This window comes from Salmo trutta, chromosome 13 (assembly GCF_901001165.1).
Source record: "Salmo trutta chromosome 13, fSalTru1.1, whole genome shotgun sequence".
NCBI lineage: Eukaryota > Metazoa > Chordata > Actinopteri > Salmoniformes > Salmonidae > Salmo > Salmo trutta.
In genome coordinates, this window is record NC_042969.1 from 15,442,483 (window position 1) to 15,461,324 (window position 18,842).

Genomic DNA, 18,842 nt, shown 5'->3' on the forward strand with positions numbered 1-18,842 from the left:
TTGTTTACCTAATACCTATTTTTTTCCTTACAAGCAGTAACCAACAGCACAATTTGTAAATAAGCATTTCACTGTAAGGTCTACACCTGTACCGGAGCACGTGACAAATAAACTTTGATTTGATGTTGAGATGTGTCTGTTACTTGAACTCTGAAGCATTTATTTGGGCTGCAATTTCTGAGGCTGGTTACTTTAATGAACTTATCCTCTGAGAGCCAGTTTCATCATAGCTCTTGATGGTTTTTGCGACTGCAATTGAAGACATTTTCAAAGTTCTTGAAATGTTTCGTATTGACTGACCTTTATGTCTTAAAGTAATGATAGACTGTCATTTCTCTTTGCTTATTTGAGCTGTTTGCGTCATAATATGTACTTGGTCTTTCACCAAATAGGGCTATCTTCTGTATACCACCCCTACCTTGTCACAACACAACTGATTGGCTCAAATGCAGTAAGAAGGAAATTCCACAAATTAACTTTTAACAAGGCACACTTGATCATTGAAATGTATTCCAGGTGACTATCTTATGAAGCTTGTTGATAGAATCCAAGAGTGTGCAAAGCTGTCAAGGCAAAGAGTGGCTACTTTGAAGAATCTAAAATATATTTTGATTTGTTTAACACTAGTTTGGTTACTACATGATTCCATATGTGTTATTTCATAGTTCTGATATCTTCACTATTATTCTACAATGTAGAAAATAGTTTTAAAAAAAGCCTTTAATGAGTAGGTGTGTCCAAACTTTTGACACGTTACTGTACTTCCTATAGTAGGTCACTCCTATTAGATTTACCAGCTGATAAACTATTCAATACAGAGAGTACTATAATTCTAACAGGTTGTACGTCCTCCACCCACTAGAGAGAAACAATTATCGCTTACAGTTCAACTGAGTATACTGACAGTTTATCTGTTAGCCTTCTACATATCTGCACATCAAATTCAGGACCGTAAACGCCTGCCCCTGTGCGCCCACTATCGATCTGTGAAAAGCGGTAAAAAAAAAATTTCTATCACCACAGAAGGGCCAACCTCCAACTCCCTCAAACCACTCATCAGCAAGCTTTCCAACTGTCCAACCAAAACCACTGCCAAAACCACATCCAACCCGTCGTTCGTTTGGTTGTCATTAAGAAGTGGGACGGACGATACGTTTGATTGGTTCGTCTGCGACTCTTGGCAAATATATTTACAACTAACCCTCCTTGTTCTATCTGTGCTCTTGGTCTTCTCTAAAGTCGTGTCAGTTGAAATGGTGCAAGCGACCTACCTATAACATTATTACTGTTCAACGCTGTCAATGTTCTATATTTGTATTCCCATTAGAATAAAACAAAAATAGAATATGAAAAAATATATCAGACACGCACATAAAAAAATAGTCTGTGGTTTTTACTCTTTGCTGTGCAGGTTTTTCAGATAGACTATGCATAAATTGCCAGCTCCTTCCGGATGCGTGATAGCACGTGATCATTATAAATTTACATCCATCGTTTCGCAGTTTTCTTGAGGCGCCAGCGCGTTGTGGAAATCGTAGAGGTAGGTGTCAAGCACCGTTCAAATGTATTTTGTGCACAATGTTTTGCAGATGGTAAACACCCAACTCACGTTAATATTAGATAAAACCCCAAACATTTATGCATGCACCTATGTTTTAACATCCGACTAACGGCTAGCCAGTCACAAATGAACTAGTCGCCATTTTGAGTTTTGTTGAATGAATCCACAGTTTCGTCTGGTTGTTATTTATTGTTAAATGCACGTTTATTGTTGAGTTACTAATAATGCACTTGGACTGACATGGCCCCACGTGGTAATTCTGCTGTAAACTAACTAGTTTGTAAATCAGCTTACTTGCCAGGTAACTTGAGCTAGTATAATTGATGTCCTGGCTGGAGGGAATTGGCAGAGATACGTTTGTTAATGTTAGCTAGCCATTCATTCCACTTTCGACGCCATTTTGTCCTGCATGTTAAAGCTTAACAAAGATACAATAGCATTGCACATTAGACAGTTTATCGTAATTAAGTAGTTAACGTTAGCTACACAACACACAACCTTGCTAGACACCACGTAGGCCCGAATCAAATATTAAGCTAACCAAAATGGCTAACGTTAGCTAGTTAACGGCATGTTTCGAAACCGAGGTCAGGCGGGAGGACTAATTGTTTTCCCCAACATGCCATTAGTCCAAGCATGCTCGTTTTTTGCACAAACAGTCGATCTGGTGCCATAAAACTATTTTCTCCTGTTAGGTTAAACCGACGCAAATATGGCAGAGGCTGACCGACCAGGGAAGCTTTTCATCGGAGGCCTGGACACTGAAACTGACGAAAAAGCCCTTGAGAAGTATTTCAGCAAATATGGCAGAATAGTAGAAGGTAAAAAAATTGTTTTTGGGTTATCAAGAATACACCTAAATGGATTGCTGTTACATTGCAATAGTTATGTCCCAATAAAGACATTACTCTTGCTATAGTATGAGGACAGTTGGATTCTAAAGCGCATAACTTATGCATATTGGAACTGCTTGGATCTCAAGTATGAGCATTTACGTGAGGGAAAAACACAAATACCTCAATTCTGAGCATCAGTTCAGATTAATATTTTGTAACCTAGTAGTCTTGTCGGCACTAAATATCTATTTTTTTTTCTTTCCAGTTCTGTTGATGAAAGATCGGGAAACAAACAAATCAAGAGGTTTTGCTTTTGTGACCTTTGAGAGTCCTGCAGATGCAAAGGATGCTGCACGTGAAATGAATGGGAAGGTAAAGATGTGCATTTTTTTTCATCTACTTAAATGACCCTCGCGTCTGTAGCTTGTGTACATTCCTAATGTTCACTTCAATCTCTTTTTAAAAGTCGCTTGATGGTAAGCCAATCAAGGTTGAACAAGCTACGAAACCTACTTTTGGACGCGGCCCACCACCCATGCATCCACGCAGCCGTGGTCCCCCTAGAGGCTTTCGAGGATCTAGAGGAGCACCACCATCCAGAGGTAACTTTGAGGAAGTACTCACAGGAGTTGTTGTATTGGGCATTTATGAATAGTATTTTTAAAAAACACTTACATTGGGATACGCATGTAGGCTATGAAACTGGCGTTTATGTCTTGTGGAATTATTTTTTTCACATACATTGTTTTGTGAGTGCTGAGTTTTCAATTAATATTTGCATTTCTTGTCTGCCGAAAGACTACTATGATAACATAGGAATTGTAGAACCCTTTTTCAAAGGGATTTCATCCAGAGGCCCCCCACCACTGAAGAGAGGACCTCCGATTCGTAATGGAGGCCCCCCACCCAAGAGACACGCTCCCTCTCCTATGGGTAGAAGTAAGTGTGAATACCGCTCTTGGAACTTATTGCTGTAAGGACTGACTAACCACGTAGTGCCAAACAGACTTCTGTTCTCCTGATAATTACTACAGGATCTTGTTTTCTTTAGCTCCCATGTCCAGGGACAGGGACCCCTATGGTCCACCCCCTCCCCGCAGAGAGTCGATGTCCAGAAGGGATGATTACCCATCACCAAGGGATGACTATTACAGCACAAAGGACAGGTGGGTTTGCCCATTCAACAAACATTTACATTTACGTCATTTAGCAGACGCTCTTATCTTACTACTCTGTTAGTGGTTGGTTACATGTTCTTAATATTAACATTTGTCACACTGCTTATTTACACAAGTGGCATGTTTTCCCATTTTTGACAGCTATTCTAGCCGGGACTATACGAGTTCCAGGGATACAAGGGACTACGCACCACCACCAAGGGATTATCCCCAATCCAGTTCCCGTGATGACTATGGGTCAATGTCCAGGGGCTACAGGTATGTTTGACTTGTGACTCTAAAGATTGGTTGAGATTTCCGTTGACATAAGTAACGTTACTTATCATTTCTTTCACTAGTGAGCGTGATGGTTATGGTGGAGGCCGGGAACCCAAAAGCTATATGGAGCGCCCAAGTGCAGCCGCCTATCGAGAGCCCTACGGTGGTTACGGTAAGATTGACCACTTAAGTATAATGGACAAAAGTTGCTCTAGTCTCCCACAACCTGCTCAATGTCCCCCTGGGAGCTGGAGACCTTACATGCACCACAAGAGGCGAGGGAAACATCCAAAAAGCCTCTTAACCATTCAATGTTCATTCTACAGTGTCACAAAATACTCCCTCAAGGAGTCATGCTCAAATCTGTTTTTGTAGGGTGAAACGACCCTCACAAAACCATCAAGACCTCACTGAAAAACTGACCAATGTGAGATTCTAACAACTGGAATTCTAAAAGGAAAAAGCAGCTCCTCAACAAAACCATGGCATGCTCAAAGGGCTTTCATTGCCTAAATTATGATCCCCCAAGCTTGGATAAATAATCGCTGAAAGCACCTAAATGTTAAGTTTTGTTCAGATCCCTAGCATATTGGAGATTTAAACGTATAATTGCAATTGATAGTCTTTAAGAAATACTCACAGAAAACATTGGCTCATAATTCAGCAAAGTGTGTGAAGTGAAACTTGCCAATTACCTGACCCATTGACCCTGCAGGTAACTCACGCAGCGCCCCACCCTCAAGGGCCCCCCAACCATCCTACAATGGCAGTGGCGGAAGCAGTCGCTATGACGACTATGGCAGCAGTTCCCGGGATGGCTATGGCGGTCGTGAAAGTTACCCCAGCAGTCGAAGTGACCCATACCCCCCTAGCCGTGGTGAGCGAATGGGCAGGCAGGAGCGGGGGCCAGCGCCCCCAATCGAGAGAGGCTACCCTCCTCGTGAAGCGTACAGTGGCTCAAGTCGTGGGGCACCCCGTGGTGGCCGCGGCGGCACCAGAGTCGATAGAGGAATTGCCCGCAGCAGATACTGAGATGGACTTGGACATGATATCAAAGCGACCACTACGTAATGCGTGTTCATTCACTACCTGTATAAGTGGGTGGAAAGTTGGAGAGGGCAAAAAAAACTAGGATGTCAAATTCCATGGACAAGCATAGGTTTTGAGATGTTTATCTTCAGGCTGTCAATTTCTTTTTGTTTTAAGTGTTAAAATTACTTTTATTTCCCCAGCCCATGTGATGATATCATTGCCAAGTGATGCGTGTTTAGTTTTTGTACATTTAGTGCTGTTAAGTCCTGCTATGCCCTTGGATATGGCTTTCGTATACTAATAAAGTTTTTAACCAAAGTTCTTTACGCAACACTAATGGATGTTCTGAAAGTGACAAACTATTACATAAATGTACACCAATTGCCCAGCGCACATCAACAAGTAGAGATCATTTGAGATGCAGACCTTTCAACTGTGACGCTTGTAGATGACACTTAGCAGTCCTGTACTTTGCATTGTCCAACCGGTTGTCGGAGGACAACGCAAATGTCAATCAGTGTAGTTTTCCCTCAGTGGAAATGGAGTCATCACCATAAAGCCAAACAATGCTGGCTTGCAACGACCTTACCAAAGACCAACAACCAAACGCCAGAGTCTTTTCAACCCGACTGATAGTGTCAACAGCTGGTAAGCAAAGCAAAACTTTTTGTTTCTCGTCTGTTAACTGAATTTCTCATTACCGTGAATTGCAGTCTGCTCAAAAGGTATAGTGTGCAAGAGACTGGATGCCCCAGGGAATGAAACGAATCAATGTAGTTCAATTGAAGTAGCTTTTTTTTTGTAGTCTTTTGTCTACTAAAGTTTAATTGCACCAACTTAAGAAATTGTATTTTTTTTTTTATAAACAATGAATTAGCCACTAAACCTACGTTACGGGTCAACATCTAACTTGTCAACAATGCGCAGAATCACAAAAGGAGATCACCTTTGCTGGGCACTTGTTTTTCTCAACTCATCCCAAAAAATGTTTGGCTTTTTTTTTTTTACTGAGGGGCAATGTTCATAATAAGGAATCTTTTTTTGTGTACAGTGGATTACATTTTATTTTTCTGTGCTATAGTCAAAGATCAAGCTTGTCTCAAGCATGCCAATTCTCAAATGGAGACCACTCGGAAGAGCAGCCATGTCCTAACAACCAAGCTGGAAAGTGAATGGGAGCGAGAATCAAATCGGACCATTGCGTTATTTGAAGGGGATACTGGAGGATTGGGTTATCAATTTTATGTAATCCAAAAGAAATGGCGGGATGTTAATTTATAGTTTCTTGTTTCAGGATGAGCAATCTTCTGGAACTATTGCTGATTTAAAAGCCATCCTGTTGGATCCAAGTGGATGTTGGACCACCGCACAGAGAACCGAACGTGTATGACCACCACCAATTCAGTAATCAAGAGTTTAATAGCTACATGTAACATTTTCAGACTTAATAGACTATTTGCTTCCTTGTTCCAGATACCTGTGCTGATCATGTGATGGAACCAAGAGTGGCGGGCAGATCCATGGACAGAACTTTGGCTGAGAAATAAGCCTTGAAGTCAATGTCTATTTTTGCCAATAAAACATTTTTTTTTACTTAGAATTGTTTGGTGTAGTTTATATTTTTGTTTGTCATTTGCAGACCATCCTGAACAGCGATGGATAGCCACTAAGTGGTTGACTATATGGTGCCCAAAAGCAAAATAACTTAATTCCTGGAGTTTTGGGAGTCCATGAAGATGTTGGACTAGAATGTAATGCAGATTAAGTTCTGTTTGCTGAGTCTCAATTGTGGTCGCCACTTTCTACAGAATTCTGTTGAATATGGAATGTGTCCCTTCAGATTAAATGATTTCTGTTTCCTGATGTTATTGCAGTGGAATTGGAGACACAACGCAGTCAACCATAGCTCAGAATTCACCTACAGTGTCTCAGGTGTGGACGGGCGAAAAGTTATTGCATAGGATGGAAACCACCAATATAGGTATTGCTACAGTGCTTGTTATTAACCAGTAGGGGAACCCAGTACTAGTACAAACGGCGTTTTTACAAGCAGAAGTGTGACACGGATGTGGGTAACATTTTGATACGGAGTGTGGAGTTGTGTAATTTGGCGCCTTCGGTGGGGATGCGTAATAAGGAGGGTTAATTGGAACCATGAACCCAGAGGAGCAGACAGTAACGTGGCTGATATCATTAGGGGTGCTTAATTCACCCAAGAAGAACATAGCTGACCCAGAAGATTTTCTGAAAACATCTCTGAAAGATGGGGTCGTCTTGTGCAAACTCATGGAGCGGCTCGTTCCCGGCACTGTTCCAAAGGTAAGCAGAACATTACAGTGCAATCAGTACACTGTTATCAGTGCAACATTCTAACGGTGATAACAGAGAAAGGTAATATTTACAAAGTCAACAACTTGAACCGTGAGAAGCTGGCAACGCCAGTGTAGGGGTTGTTTGAAGCGCAAGGGAGGGGTTGTTTGAATAAATGACCAATCCCCGTTGGCGTAATGTAACTTCAGTAGTCTAATTAAACCAGCGTGGAATATATTAATATGCAACTATACGATGATAAATGTATCAATAATGTAAAAGAGTGCTGAACTCCTATGGGTTTGCATGCATTGCTGACTTCCTGTCAAGTGAAAAGTGTTTCCGCATTCTGAAAATGACGAAACATGTTCCAAAACGCATATAATTATGTAACCACAGTTGCTTATATATTCAGGTTAATGCACATTATACTATGCAAAACCTGTGCATTTTTAGCAGGTATATTTTTTTTATACTTCGGGTACCAGACAGGAATGTATTTTGTACAGATCAGCTGAATCACAGATGTAGAACAAGGAACACAGCCTACTTGGTTAATTTAACAGGCTACATTAGGCGGAAGGCATTCTTCTAATTTAATTGTAGGCTATTAAATTCAAAACTGATGATTGTCACTAACTAGAAAAAAATGTTTTGCACTGCATTTTCGATTATGCTGAGCAGACCGGTCTATGGCCCGTGACGTGAACAGGGAAAAACGGTGGAGGAGGAGCGCCTTTCTCAAATCGAACTGCAATCAAACCAAATCAATCTGCGCCGCTTGTCAATAAGGCAGCGTGGTGAATGGTCCAGAAACGTAACATAAAGCAATCCGTTTTTGATGCGAAAAAATATCCTACTCATTACACCACGTGCTTAATTAGGTAACTTTTGTTTAGTGCCGACTTTCGCCGTGGGATTTGACCGGGGCACGTGGCTCACGCCCGGGACCAAAACGCATGGAATCAACTTTCACACAGTGAATTATTATTTTTTTACCTTTATTTAACTAGGCAAGTCAGTTAAGAACTAATTCTTATTTTCAATGACGGCCTAGGAACAGTGGGTTAACTGTCTGGGCAGCACGACAGATTTGTACCTTATCAGCCTGGGGATTTGAACTTGCAACCTTTCAGTTACTAGTCCAACGCTCTAACCACTAGGCTACACTGCTGCCCGGGCCAGATTGGTAATGTACTTTTATAATCTCCCGGCACAGCCAGAAGAGGACTGGCCACCCCTCAGAGCCTGGTTCCTCTCAAATCAAATGTTATTGGTCACATGCACGTGTTTCGCAGATGGTGTAGCGAAATGCTTGTGTTTCTAGTCCCAACAGTGCAGTAATATATAACAAGTAATATGTACCAATTTCACAACAATACACACAAATCTAAAGGAATGGAATTAAGAATATATACATATTTGGACGAGCAATGTCAGTGTTGCATAGACTAAGACAATAGAATAGATGACAGTATATACATATTAGATGAGTAATGCAGAATATGTAAACATTATTAAAGTTACTAGTGTTCCATTATTAAAGTGGCCAGTGATTTCAAGTCTATGTATATAGGGCAGCAGCCTCTAATGTGTTAGTGGTGGCTATTTAACAGTCTGATGGCCTTGAGATAGAAGCTGTTTTTCAGTCTCTTGGTCCCAGCATTGATGCACCTGTACTGTCCTTGATGATTATTTTGGCCTTCCTATGACATCGGGTGCTGTAGGTATCCTGGAGGGCAGGTAGTTTGCCCCCGGCGATGTTTTGGGCAGACCGCACCACCCTCTGGAGAGCTCTGTGGTTGTGGGCGGTGCAGTTGTCGTACCAGGCGGTGATACAACCCGACAGGATGCTCTCAATTGTGCATCTGTAAAGGTTTGAGGGTTTTAGGTGCCAAGCCAAATTTCTTCAGCCTCCTGAGGTTGAAGAGGCACTGTTGCTGTCTGGGTCGACCATTTCAATTTGTCAGTGGTATGTACGCCGAGGAACTTGAAGCTTTCCACTTCTCCAATGTGGTCCCGTCGATATGGATAGGGGGGTGCTCCCTCTGCTGTTTTCTGAAGTCCACAATCTTTTGTTTTGTTGACATTGGGTGAGAGGTTAATTTCCTGGCACCACACACATTCACAGGGCCCTCACCTCCTCCCTATAGGCTGTCTCCTCATTGTTGGTAATCAGACCCGTTGTGTTGTCTGCAAACTTGATGATTGAATTGGAGGCGTGCATGGCCACGCAGTCATGGGTGAACAGGGAGTACAGGAGGGGGCTGAGCACACACCCTTGTGGGGTCCCAGTGTTGAGGATCAGTGAAGTGGAGGTGTTGTTTCCTACCTTTACCATTTGGGGGCGGCCCGTCAGGAAGTCCAGGACCCAGTTGCACAGGGCGGAGTTCAGACTCAGGACTTCTATGTTTCTTCCTAGGTTCATGCCTTTCTAGGGAGTTTTTCCTAGCCACCGTGCTCCTACATCTGCATTGCTTGCTGATTGGGGTTTTAGGCTGGGTTTCTGTATAGCACTCTGTGACATCTGTTGATGTAAAAAAGGGCTTTATACATACATTTGATTTGATTGATGGTTTCCACTATTTACCACAACCACAAAGTCAAAATCTTTTTAAAAAATCATAAAAAACATAAATATGCTTTTTGGTCTTTATTTAATGTCAGGGTTAGGCATAAGGTTATCTGTGTGGTTAAGGTTAGGTTTAAAATCACATTTTAAGAAAATCAATTGTAGAAATAGGCGGGGTTTATGACTTTGTGTCTGTGGTAACTAGGGACGGCCCAGATTAATCGAATCCCCTCATTTGAGGAATATCACATTTTAAGAAAATCAATTGTAGAGATAGGCGGGGTTTATGACTTTGTGTCTGTGGTAACTAGGGACGGCCCAGATTAATCGAATCCCCTCATTTGAGGAATATCACATTTTAAGAAAATCAATTGTAGAGATAGGCGGGGTTTATGACTTTGTGTCTGTGGTAACTAGGGACTGCCCAGATTAATCGAATCCCCTCATTTGAGGAATATCACATTTTAAGAAAATCAATTGTAGAGATAGGCGGGGTTTATGACTTTGTGTCTGTGGTAACTAGGGACGGCCCAAATTAATCGAATCCCCTCATTTGAGGAATAATCGAGGGGAAGAGGCGAAGCAGGTATAATAGGCCCAAAATCTGTCTTCCCCAGCAGGTGTTTTTGTTCTCTTTACTCATCAAGTGAGGAGTTTTTGTATGGAGGTCAATGAGTGTCGAAGTTGGTCAATAAAGAAAATTAATGGTTTATTTGCTACGTGCGGCTTATTTGATCGAATATACGTTTCGGAGAAAAGGTTGTTACGAGTGTACATCCCGGCAACTGAGACAAAAAAACTTTATATTGGATTGTGCCTGTTGTTCACGCACGTATCTGCCCTCTCATTGGCTAGAATGGTCCCACTTGAACTTGCACCTTCCCACTGCCTTCCATTTTTTAAGAAAGGTATTTTCATCGTTAGAGCGACCACCTCAGTATCTGGTCAATGTAATGGCTAATCTGTGGGTATTTATGAAACGCAGCGAGAGGTCATCGTCACTTCCTCCTCAAAGGCTTGCTTCCTGGTGCAACCACCCCGTTGAGCGAGTGGTGGGTATATTTCTGCGTTCAAGACAACTGGGAACAGTCAAATCGTGACGTCAGAGATATTTAGGTCGGAAAGTCAGAACTCTAGGAAGATGCCTGAATTTCCGTTTTGGAATTCCGACTTTTGTAAATGTTTAACTGTTCTTTTTCTATGGTTTATTTCCCGTTTGTTTATGATCTATTTCACTTGCTTTGGCAATGTAAACATGTTTCCCATGCCGATGAAGCCCCTGACATTGAAATTGAAGTTGACCGTTCTAAACAACTTTTCCCCAATCAGAGCTCGTTTTTCCGAGTTCCCAGTTGTCTAGAACGCACGGAAGTTCGATTTAAAGATTTCCGAGTTCCCAGTTGTCTTGAAACCGACACAATATGCCTGAAAGAGAGACGTAGGAAGAGTCCACCGTTACTTTGTTAAACTGTAAAATATCAACATTCGAAAGGATACAGTGGATTGTGACTTTGTTTATTTCCCCCACCTTGAGTTGTCATTTGCGTCAACGCCTATAATAGTAAACCAAAAAATAACCCGTTATATATTTATCTCCAAAATAGGCTATGTTTTTATACATTTATTTTTATGTCTGTTTTAGTACTGTCAGGAACCGAGGAACGAAGCCGACTGCATCGCCAATATCAAGGAGTTTTTGAGAGGATGCACATCCTTGAAAGTAGAGGTAAGTCATTTCAAAGGGCTTGGTTGGTGGTGGTTGTTTCATCTCTTCTATATTGACATGTTTTGTTTTATGATAATGTTGTTGTTGGACATTTTGATTTGAGTTCCTTGCTGAATTCTTGTTTCTAGCTTTAGTAAACATTTTCATACACGCAACAATACTACATTGCCGTAAGGGTTTGCTTATTTGAGGACTGGTCTCTCCACGATGTACATATGTCAGCTGAGAAGTTCGAAGCGGTGATTAGAAAATAATACTGCATATTTGTGGCAATAGAGTCAACTCAGTTTTCAGTCAACAAAAGCTTAACTTTCCTACAATTGTTTTGCTGTGACTAAAGCATAGATTTGTTTTCCTCTGCAGGCAGTATTTTTGTGACATGTCTCTTGATTGCCATGTGGAGTGGGTTGCCCTCTTAAGCAAGCACGCTGTCAGTCACTCCCACAGAACACACAGATGGGTTTGTTGATGGGTCTCACCTAAGACTGCTTGTCTTAAATAATGCCGCGTTCAAGTGCTATTCGGAACTAGTAAACTCAAACTTCCGACTGGTTGAACGTGGCACATGTTAACTACAAACCGTTAGCAAGACGGACATTTCTGAGTTTCCTAGTTCTGACTAGCACTTAAACAGGGCATAAGGCTCCACTGTCTACTACTGATTGAGCAGTATGCATCCCATTGCTTGGTTAAACAGCAATAGGAAATCTAGCTGTACTCCCTACCTTTTCTACAAGTGAAAAGTATCCCCCTTCAGCCATGTGACATTGATATTTACAGTGCATTCGGAAAGTATTCAGACCCCTTGACTTTTTCCACATTTTGATATGTTATAGCCTTTAAAATTGATTAAAAAAAAAAGCATCAATCTACACACAATACCCCATAATGACAAAGCAAATACAGGTTTTTACATTTATCTAATTTATAACATTTTTTAAAAAAACGATACCTTATTTACAGTTGAAGTCGGAAGGTTACATACACCTTAGCCAAATACATTTAAACTCAGTTTCACAATTCCTGACATTTAATCCTAGTAAAAATGCCCTGTCTTAGGTCAGTTAGGATCACCACTTTATTTTAAGAATGTGAAATGTCAGAATAATTAGTTGAGAGAATTATTTATTTCAGCTTTTATTTATTTCATCACATTCCCAGTGGATCAGAAGCTTTCATACACTCAATTAGTATTTGGTAGCATTACCTTTAAATTGTTTAACTTGGGTCAAATGTTTCGGGTAGCCTTCCACAAGCTTCCCACAATAAGTTGGGTGAATTTTGGACCATTCCTCCTGACAGAGCTGGTGTAACTGAGTCAGGTTTGTAGGCCTCTTTGCTCGCACACGCTTTTTCAGTTCTGCCCACAAATGTTCTATAGGATTGAGGTCAGGGCTTTGTGATGGCCACTCCAATACCTTGACTTTGTTGTCCTTAAGCCATTTTGCCACAACTCTGGAAGTATGCTTGGGGTCATTGTCCATTTGGAAGACCCATTTGCGACCAAGCTTTAACTTCCTGACTGATGTCTTGAGATGTTGCTTCAATATATCCACATAATTTTCCTCCCTCATGTGCCATCTATTTTGTGAAGTGCACCAGTCCCTCCTGCAGCAAAGCACCCCCACAACATGACGCTGCTACCCCCGTGCTTCACGGTTGGGATGGTGTTCTTCGGCTTGCAAGCCTCCCCCTTTTTCCTCCAAACATAACAATGGTAATTATGGCCAAACAGTTCTATTTTTGTTTCATCAGACCAGAGGACATTTCTCCAAAAAGTACGATCTTTGTCCTCATGTGCAGTTGCAAACCATAGTCTGGCTTTTTTATGGCAGTTTTGGAGCAGTGGCTTCCTCCTTGCTGAGCGGCCTTTCAGGTTATGTCGATATAGGACTCGTTTTACTGTGGATATAGATACTTTTGTACCTGTTTCCTCCAGCATCTTTGCTGTTGTTCAATGATTGATTTGCACTTTTCGCACCAAAGTACGTTCATCCCTAGGAGACAGAACGCATCTCCTTCCTGAGCAATATGACGGCTGTGTGGTCCCATGGTGTTTATACTTGCGTACTATTGTTTGTACAGATGAACGGGGTACCTTCAGGCGTTTGGAAATTGCTCCCAAGGATGAACAAGACTTGTGGAGGTCTACGATTTTTTTTCTGAGGTCTTAGCTGATTTCTTTTGATTTTCCCATGATGTCAAGCAAAGAGGCACTGAGTTTGAAGCTAGGCCTTGAAATACATCCACAGGTACACCTCTAATTGACTCAAATGATGTAAAATTAGCCTATCAGAAGCTTCTAAAGCCATGACATAATTTTTTGCAATTTTCCAAGCTGTTTAAAGGCACAGTCAACATAGTGTATGTAAACTTCTGACCCACTGGAATTGTGATACAGTGAAATAATCTGTCTGTAAACAATTGTTGGAAAAATGACTTGTCATGCACAAAGTAGATGTCCTAACCGACTTGCCAAAACTATAGTTTAACAAGAAATTTGTGGAGTGGTTGAAAACGAATTATAATGACTCCAACCTAAGTGTATGTAAACTTCTGACTTCAACTGTATTTCCAGCACTATGAGTGATGATGCACATAAGAGGGTGTTGGAAGTCCTTTCCCTCCCTATGCATTACAGTGACTGCCTCACTGGACCCTCAGTCATGCCTTTTCCTCCCCAACCCTTATAAACAGTCGTTTCTGGTCTTGAATCACATTAGTTGGTTTGTAAAAAAAAAAAAAAAAGATTAAAAAAAAAAGTAATTTAATCAGCCAGGCTCGCTACTGCAAGTCAAGTGGTTCGGGGGAGAAACGCAGGCTGGTCTGTTGTGGTTTGGGAGGTCCCTTCTGCTTTCTTGCAGCGATCGCACTTCTCCATAATTAGAGGCTTTGGGGCAGTTCAGGAGCTCACGACCGTAAGGATTTGGAAAGCCCCTGTACAATGTGTCTTCTTGACTTTTTCCGGACCATTGTAGTTCATACTCTGGCCAGTCACCCTCTCTCACTCAATTTTTCTTAACCACAGCCATGGGGCTGTCATGTGACTGGACAAAGACCACATTCACACAACTTTCACTTCTGTTCCGAACTGCAGAAATGGGAAGCAGCAGCGACGGCTTGAGTGACGGCTAACTTGACGAGTTATGCATCCTGAGCCTACAGTATTGTTATTTTTATAGACATATACAGTTGTAACGCCTGTGAGTCACATACTACCCTGGCCCTGCTCAAAGCTTTTTGACAGAAACAAACAAGTTTGATTCCTGTGTCATATGTTAGCTTCAGATTGTTAAACTTTTATGTCACTGTTTTAATGTTTGTATCCGTGCTTCGTTTCTCTGTAGATGCTTGTTCATTTTTGACAACAACAACAGATTGATACATGTCAATATCAGACGCTGCCTCAGTCTGTTGTCTTGCCATGGTTACCAGATAGGCCAGACTTCAGCTTTGAAAAGACTATGCATGAGTCAGTCAGCCGCGTTGGCTCTGAAGGGCTAGATAGTGAACAGATGCCGCGTGTCCTACTACTATTATGTTTAAATTCAAATGTGAAACCATAGCCGCTAGAGGAAAGTGGATAACCGGCTGTCTGAGGCCCGGGAGACAGACAGACAGAGCGAGCAAGTGCTCGGCGTGCATCGAAGGACATTTGTTTTTTATTTAACCTTTCTTTAACTAGGCAAGTCAGTTAAGAACAAATTCTTATTTACAATGACTGCCTACCCCGGTTAAACCCTAACCCGGACGACGCTGGACCAATTGTGCGCAGCCCTATGGGACTCCCAATCACAGCGGGTTGTGATACAGCCTGGAATCAAACCAGGGTCTGTAGTGACGCCTTTTGCACTGAGATGCAGTGCCTTAGATGGCTGCGCCACTCAGGAACGCCCCAAATGAGGAGAGAACCGTCTGTTTCGTTATCAAAACCACTAGGCCACGAAAAATATGGGTCACATTCAACATGTCTGTTTTTCTCTCCGTCTTCTTGTAAGTCACATCCCATTGTGTGGTGTTGCTGGGCTGCAGTAAGGATTCTCTCTGTGTGATAATCAGCCAAGCAGTATCTCCTACATCTTTGTTGCTAATGATTTTATACCTACTTCTTTTCCCCTGATGATTTTAGTCAGTCATATGAGCAGCCAGGTATTTTGTTTTTGAATTGAAAGTGTCTTTTTTGTGTGGGTCTCCTCTCCTGCCAGGGATTTGAACCAGAGTGCCTGTACACTGGGGAGAACTTTAACAAAGTGCTGACCACTCTGCTGGGAGTCAACTTCGCCACCCAAGGTAAGTAGACTGATGGGCCTTATTCAGGAGAATGCAGTGCTACAAAACAGTCGGATAGAAATGCACTGGGTAAAACAGACATTCCTACTCCACACATTATTTCTATTTTTAAGGTGGTAAACGTTGTACCCCACTGAATAAGACCATAATGAGCTTAAGGTTTAGGCCCAAATAAAATTTACTCGCCTGCCTTCATTATCATGCAATATTGTAATCATTGATGTGTATGCTACGTTTGCATGACTAACCTGTCTGCCCTCACACGCTGTAAGCTCTAGTAGAAAACGGAATCATTTTACAGCTACGCGTTAGTGTGTGAACTGTGTAGTGCTGAGACTCACAATGACCGCATTCAACGTTGTGGTTTAAAATACACTCTGTCTTGTGTAAAATGAATATGCGTGTGTCATTTTTCGCTGGATTGGACCCAGTAGGCCTGGTGAATCTTAAAAGGTGCCCTGTTCACAGACAGCTGGCATGGCTGTGTGTCTGTTTCTAAGGGCCTCCTGCGGAGTACCGTATTTACTCTGACTACCATGGCTCTCATGTCCTACTGAACATGCCTCGTTCTTTTCTGTAACATTGCATTAGGAGACACCTGGCTCAGCTTGAATAAGACAGTTGTAGGAAGGGAATTTACATGGCAGACAGCTCATTGTCAAATGATGAAATGGTATTTCATGTCAAAGCAACAGTGCAGCTAGGCTGTAAGACATTCACGTGATAAACAGCAAGCTGGAACAGTCACTCCAATCGATACACTGTTTGACTTTCTGCTAGTGTAACAGTGTAGGTTCCGTCCCTCTCTTCGCCCCAACCCGGGCTCGAACCAGGGACCCTTGCACACATCGACAACTGACACCCACGAAGCATCGTTACCCATCGCGCCACAAAAGCCACGGCCCTTGCAACGCAAGGGGAAACCCTACTTCAAGTCTCAGAGAGAGTGACGTCACCGATTGAAACGCTATTAGCGCGCACCACCGCTAACTAACTAGCCATTTCACATCGGTTACACTAGCGCAAAGCTTTTGCTGCTAATTCTAAAGGCCATCACTTGACTGTATCCAATAGTGTCGTTATGTGTTTGAAGTTGTCTTAGCGCCAATCCTCATCAGAGAGCATCGATGCTAAAGGCCGGAGCATGACGATTGGACCAGAATCTCTCGCTCCCTCAGCTTGAAATGGAATAGTCTTCAAAATGTCTAGCGCTGTTGATATGGGCTGGGTTAGTCACACGCTCTTTAATGGGTTCTAGAAGAGGCATCTCTCTCTGTGTTTCTGCTTATCATGATCCTCTGACAGGCCTCAGTACTGTGTCTCTCTCCCTGTGTTCCTGTGTGCACGTTCTGACAGTGCATCTGCGAGAAGTATTGGTGGCCAGGCCACGAGGAGGGAGCTGCTGACTACAGTACAGGGCTTGTCTGGGCATCTCACTGCATGTGTAAAGGGATGTGGAATACTCACAGCTAAGAGAAACACAAGCATTCCTTCTATACTGGCCTGCCGTTTGCACTCTTTTTTTCTCTCTGCAGTTGTAAAGGGATGGGGAATGAGGGTGATGTCCAGGTTGGCACTGACTCTTGGCGGTGCCCTAGAAAGAGTTGGCTGAACCAGTATGGATATATGTATGGAGTGCCCTCCAATTGTTAAAGGAGAACTCTGAACCACCAAAGCACACCAGTTATTTTATATCTGGACAGGGCTTTCCTGTAGCCTACATGACCAGATCTACCTTGGAAAATGTCTTTTTTTTAAATATATATCTCTATTCTCAGGTCTAAAAGGTTGAATAAAAACATGATCCAGTCATTTCCAGACTGTAGCAATACCTCTGCCAATCTGTCTTTATCAATTCTCATTATAATGGTCTGTGTGACTAATAGGATATACAGCTAATCCTGCCTTCCAGATGGTTGGTTCTCTATCAAAACGTGTATAAATAGCTTGGTGATGATCTGCTCCTATACTGAAAGGAGATAAAAATGAAGGTTCTACTCCAGGACACTTTCCCTCGTTGGATAGTGGATGTAGATTCAGTACCAGCCGACAAGGATGCAAATGTTTCACGTAAAGTGGTGTGTTGGTTCATTTAGAAAGTATTCCCTGTCACCTCCGGACATCGATCCAAGTATTGATCTAATAGTATGTTGGAATGGATGGCTAATGGGTCCACATACACTGAACAAAAATATAAACGCAACATGCAACAATTTCAGATTTTACTTTGTTACAGTTCATATAAGAAAATCAGTCAATTGAAATAAATTCATTAGGCCCTAATCTATAGATTTCACATGACTGGGCATAGGCCCACCCACTGGGGAGCCAGGCTCAGCCAATTAGAATGAGTTTTTCCCCACAAAAGGGCTTCATTATAGACAGAAATACTCCTCAGTGTTTGAGAGAAATAAGCTTTTGGTGCATATGGAACTTTTATGTTTTTTTATTTTTTATTACAACTCATGAAACATGGGACCAACTCTTTACATGTTGTGTTTTTATATTTTTGTTTAGTGTAGTTGTTGACTTAGGTTTTGCAGCTGGCATTGGAATAGGTTGTGGCAGAGACATGCCCAGCTCTGTTGGTACTGCTTGGGCTAGAAGCTAGTGCATCACTGTGCCTGCAAGGGACTCCTCTCACCAGATGACTCCTGTCAGAAAATACTGAGAAGAGTTTATTAGTCAGCTCTTTGAAGATGATTTTGTCTACCTGCCAGTGTTATTGTCCAACTCAAACTACCATCCACGCCTTCTGTTTAATTGAGCACATTTGAGGTATGAGTCATTACGTCATTGATGTTGGTCAATGATAATATACATCAAGGTTTCTCAGCTTGTCTGTGTTCGGTGGCTGGTCTGGGATCAGTGTGTGCTAGTTAAGGTGATGTGAGGGGATTCTGTCAGCTAGGCACTGCAGACATCTGTGTGCCCACTGTCCCTTGGGGACTCCGCAGAGCGAACAGCTTGCACTGAAACACATTGTCATCAACAAGCTGCTAGCACTGCACAGCCCAATGCTTCAACAGTCTGAAATCCATTTAACCTGACGACTGAAGTGTGTGTGTGTGTGTGTGTG

General features: G+C 42.1%; 2 protein-coding genes across 7 annotated transcripts in view; both read left to right on the forward strand.

Moving 5' to 3' along the window:
* The first annotated feature begins 1,436 nt into the window (after positions 1-1,436).
* Positions 1,437-6,465, forward strand: LOC115205289 (RNA-binding motif protein, X chromosome). Of its 3 annotated transcripts, XR_003880580.1 has the most exons (10): positions 1,437-1,540; positions 2,257-2,382; positions 2,663-2,769; positions 2,864-2,999; positions 3,196-3,336; positions 3,449-3,563; positions 3,717-3,833; positions 3,914-4,005; positions 6,160-6,249; positions 6,339-6,465. XR_003880580.1 is itself a non-coding variant. In XM_029771093.1 (9 exons), the coding sequence occupies exons 2-9, from the start codon at positions 2,274-2,276 to the stop codon at positions 4,863-4,865; spliced, it is 1,134 nt and encodes a 377-aa protein (XP_029626953.1). In that variant the 5' UTR covers positions 1,437-1,540; positions 2,257-2,273; the 3' UTR covers positions 4,866-5,977. The 3 variants fall into 3 exon arrangements, 2 of the variants coding, with proteins under 2 accessions (XP_029626953.1, XP_029626954.1); XM_029771093.1 differs by lacking the exons at positions 6,160-6,249; positions 6,339-6,465 and adding an exon at positions 4,549-5,977; XM_029771094.1 differs by lacking the exons at positions 6,160-6,249; positions 6,339-6,465 and adding an exon at positions 4,549-5,977 and having other exon boundaries at positions 3,223-3,336.
* A 428-nt stretch (positions 6,466-6,893) lies between these two features.
* The window catches only part of LOC115205288 (rho guanine nucleotide exchange factor 6), a 29,826-nt gene continuing 17,877 nt past the window's right edge, over positions 6,894-18,842 (forward strand). For 2 of the 4 annotated variants that reach the window (XM_029771089.1, XM_029771090.1), the window contains exons 1-3: positions 6,894-7,184; positions 11,390-11,473; positions 15,679-15,763. In XM_029771089.1, the coding sequence (XP_029626949.1) occupies positions 7,020-7,184; positions 11,390-11,473; positions 15,679-15,763 (334 nt within the window). In that variant the 5' untranslated portion in view covers positions 6,894-7,019. Of the gene's footprint in view, positions 7,185-10,706; positions 10,800-11,289; positions 11,309-11,389; positions 11,474-15,678; positions 15,764-18,842 lie in introns of those variants that run through there. The other 2 variants (XM_029771091.1, XM_029771092.1) reach the window with 2 other exon arrangements.

Bases quoted from the DNA above. Each gene is read 5' to 3' on its own strand.
- LOC115205289 (XM_029771093.1), top strand. From the start codon at position 2,274: ATGGCAGAGGCTGACCGACCAGGGAAGCTTTTCATCGGAGGCCTGGAC. The intron at 3,000-3,195 runs GTAACTTTGAGG...GTCTGCCGAAAG, and splicing joins AGGAGCACCACCATCCAGAG to ACTACTATGATAACATAGGA. The intron at 3,337-3,448 runs GTAAGTGTGAAT...TGTTTTCTTTAG, and splicing joins TCCCTCTCCTATGGGTAGAA to CTCCCATGTCCAGGGACAGG.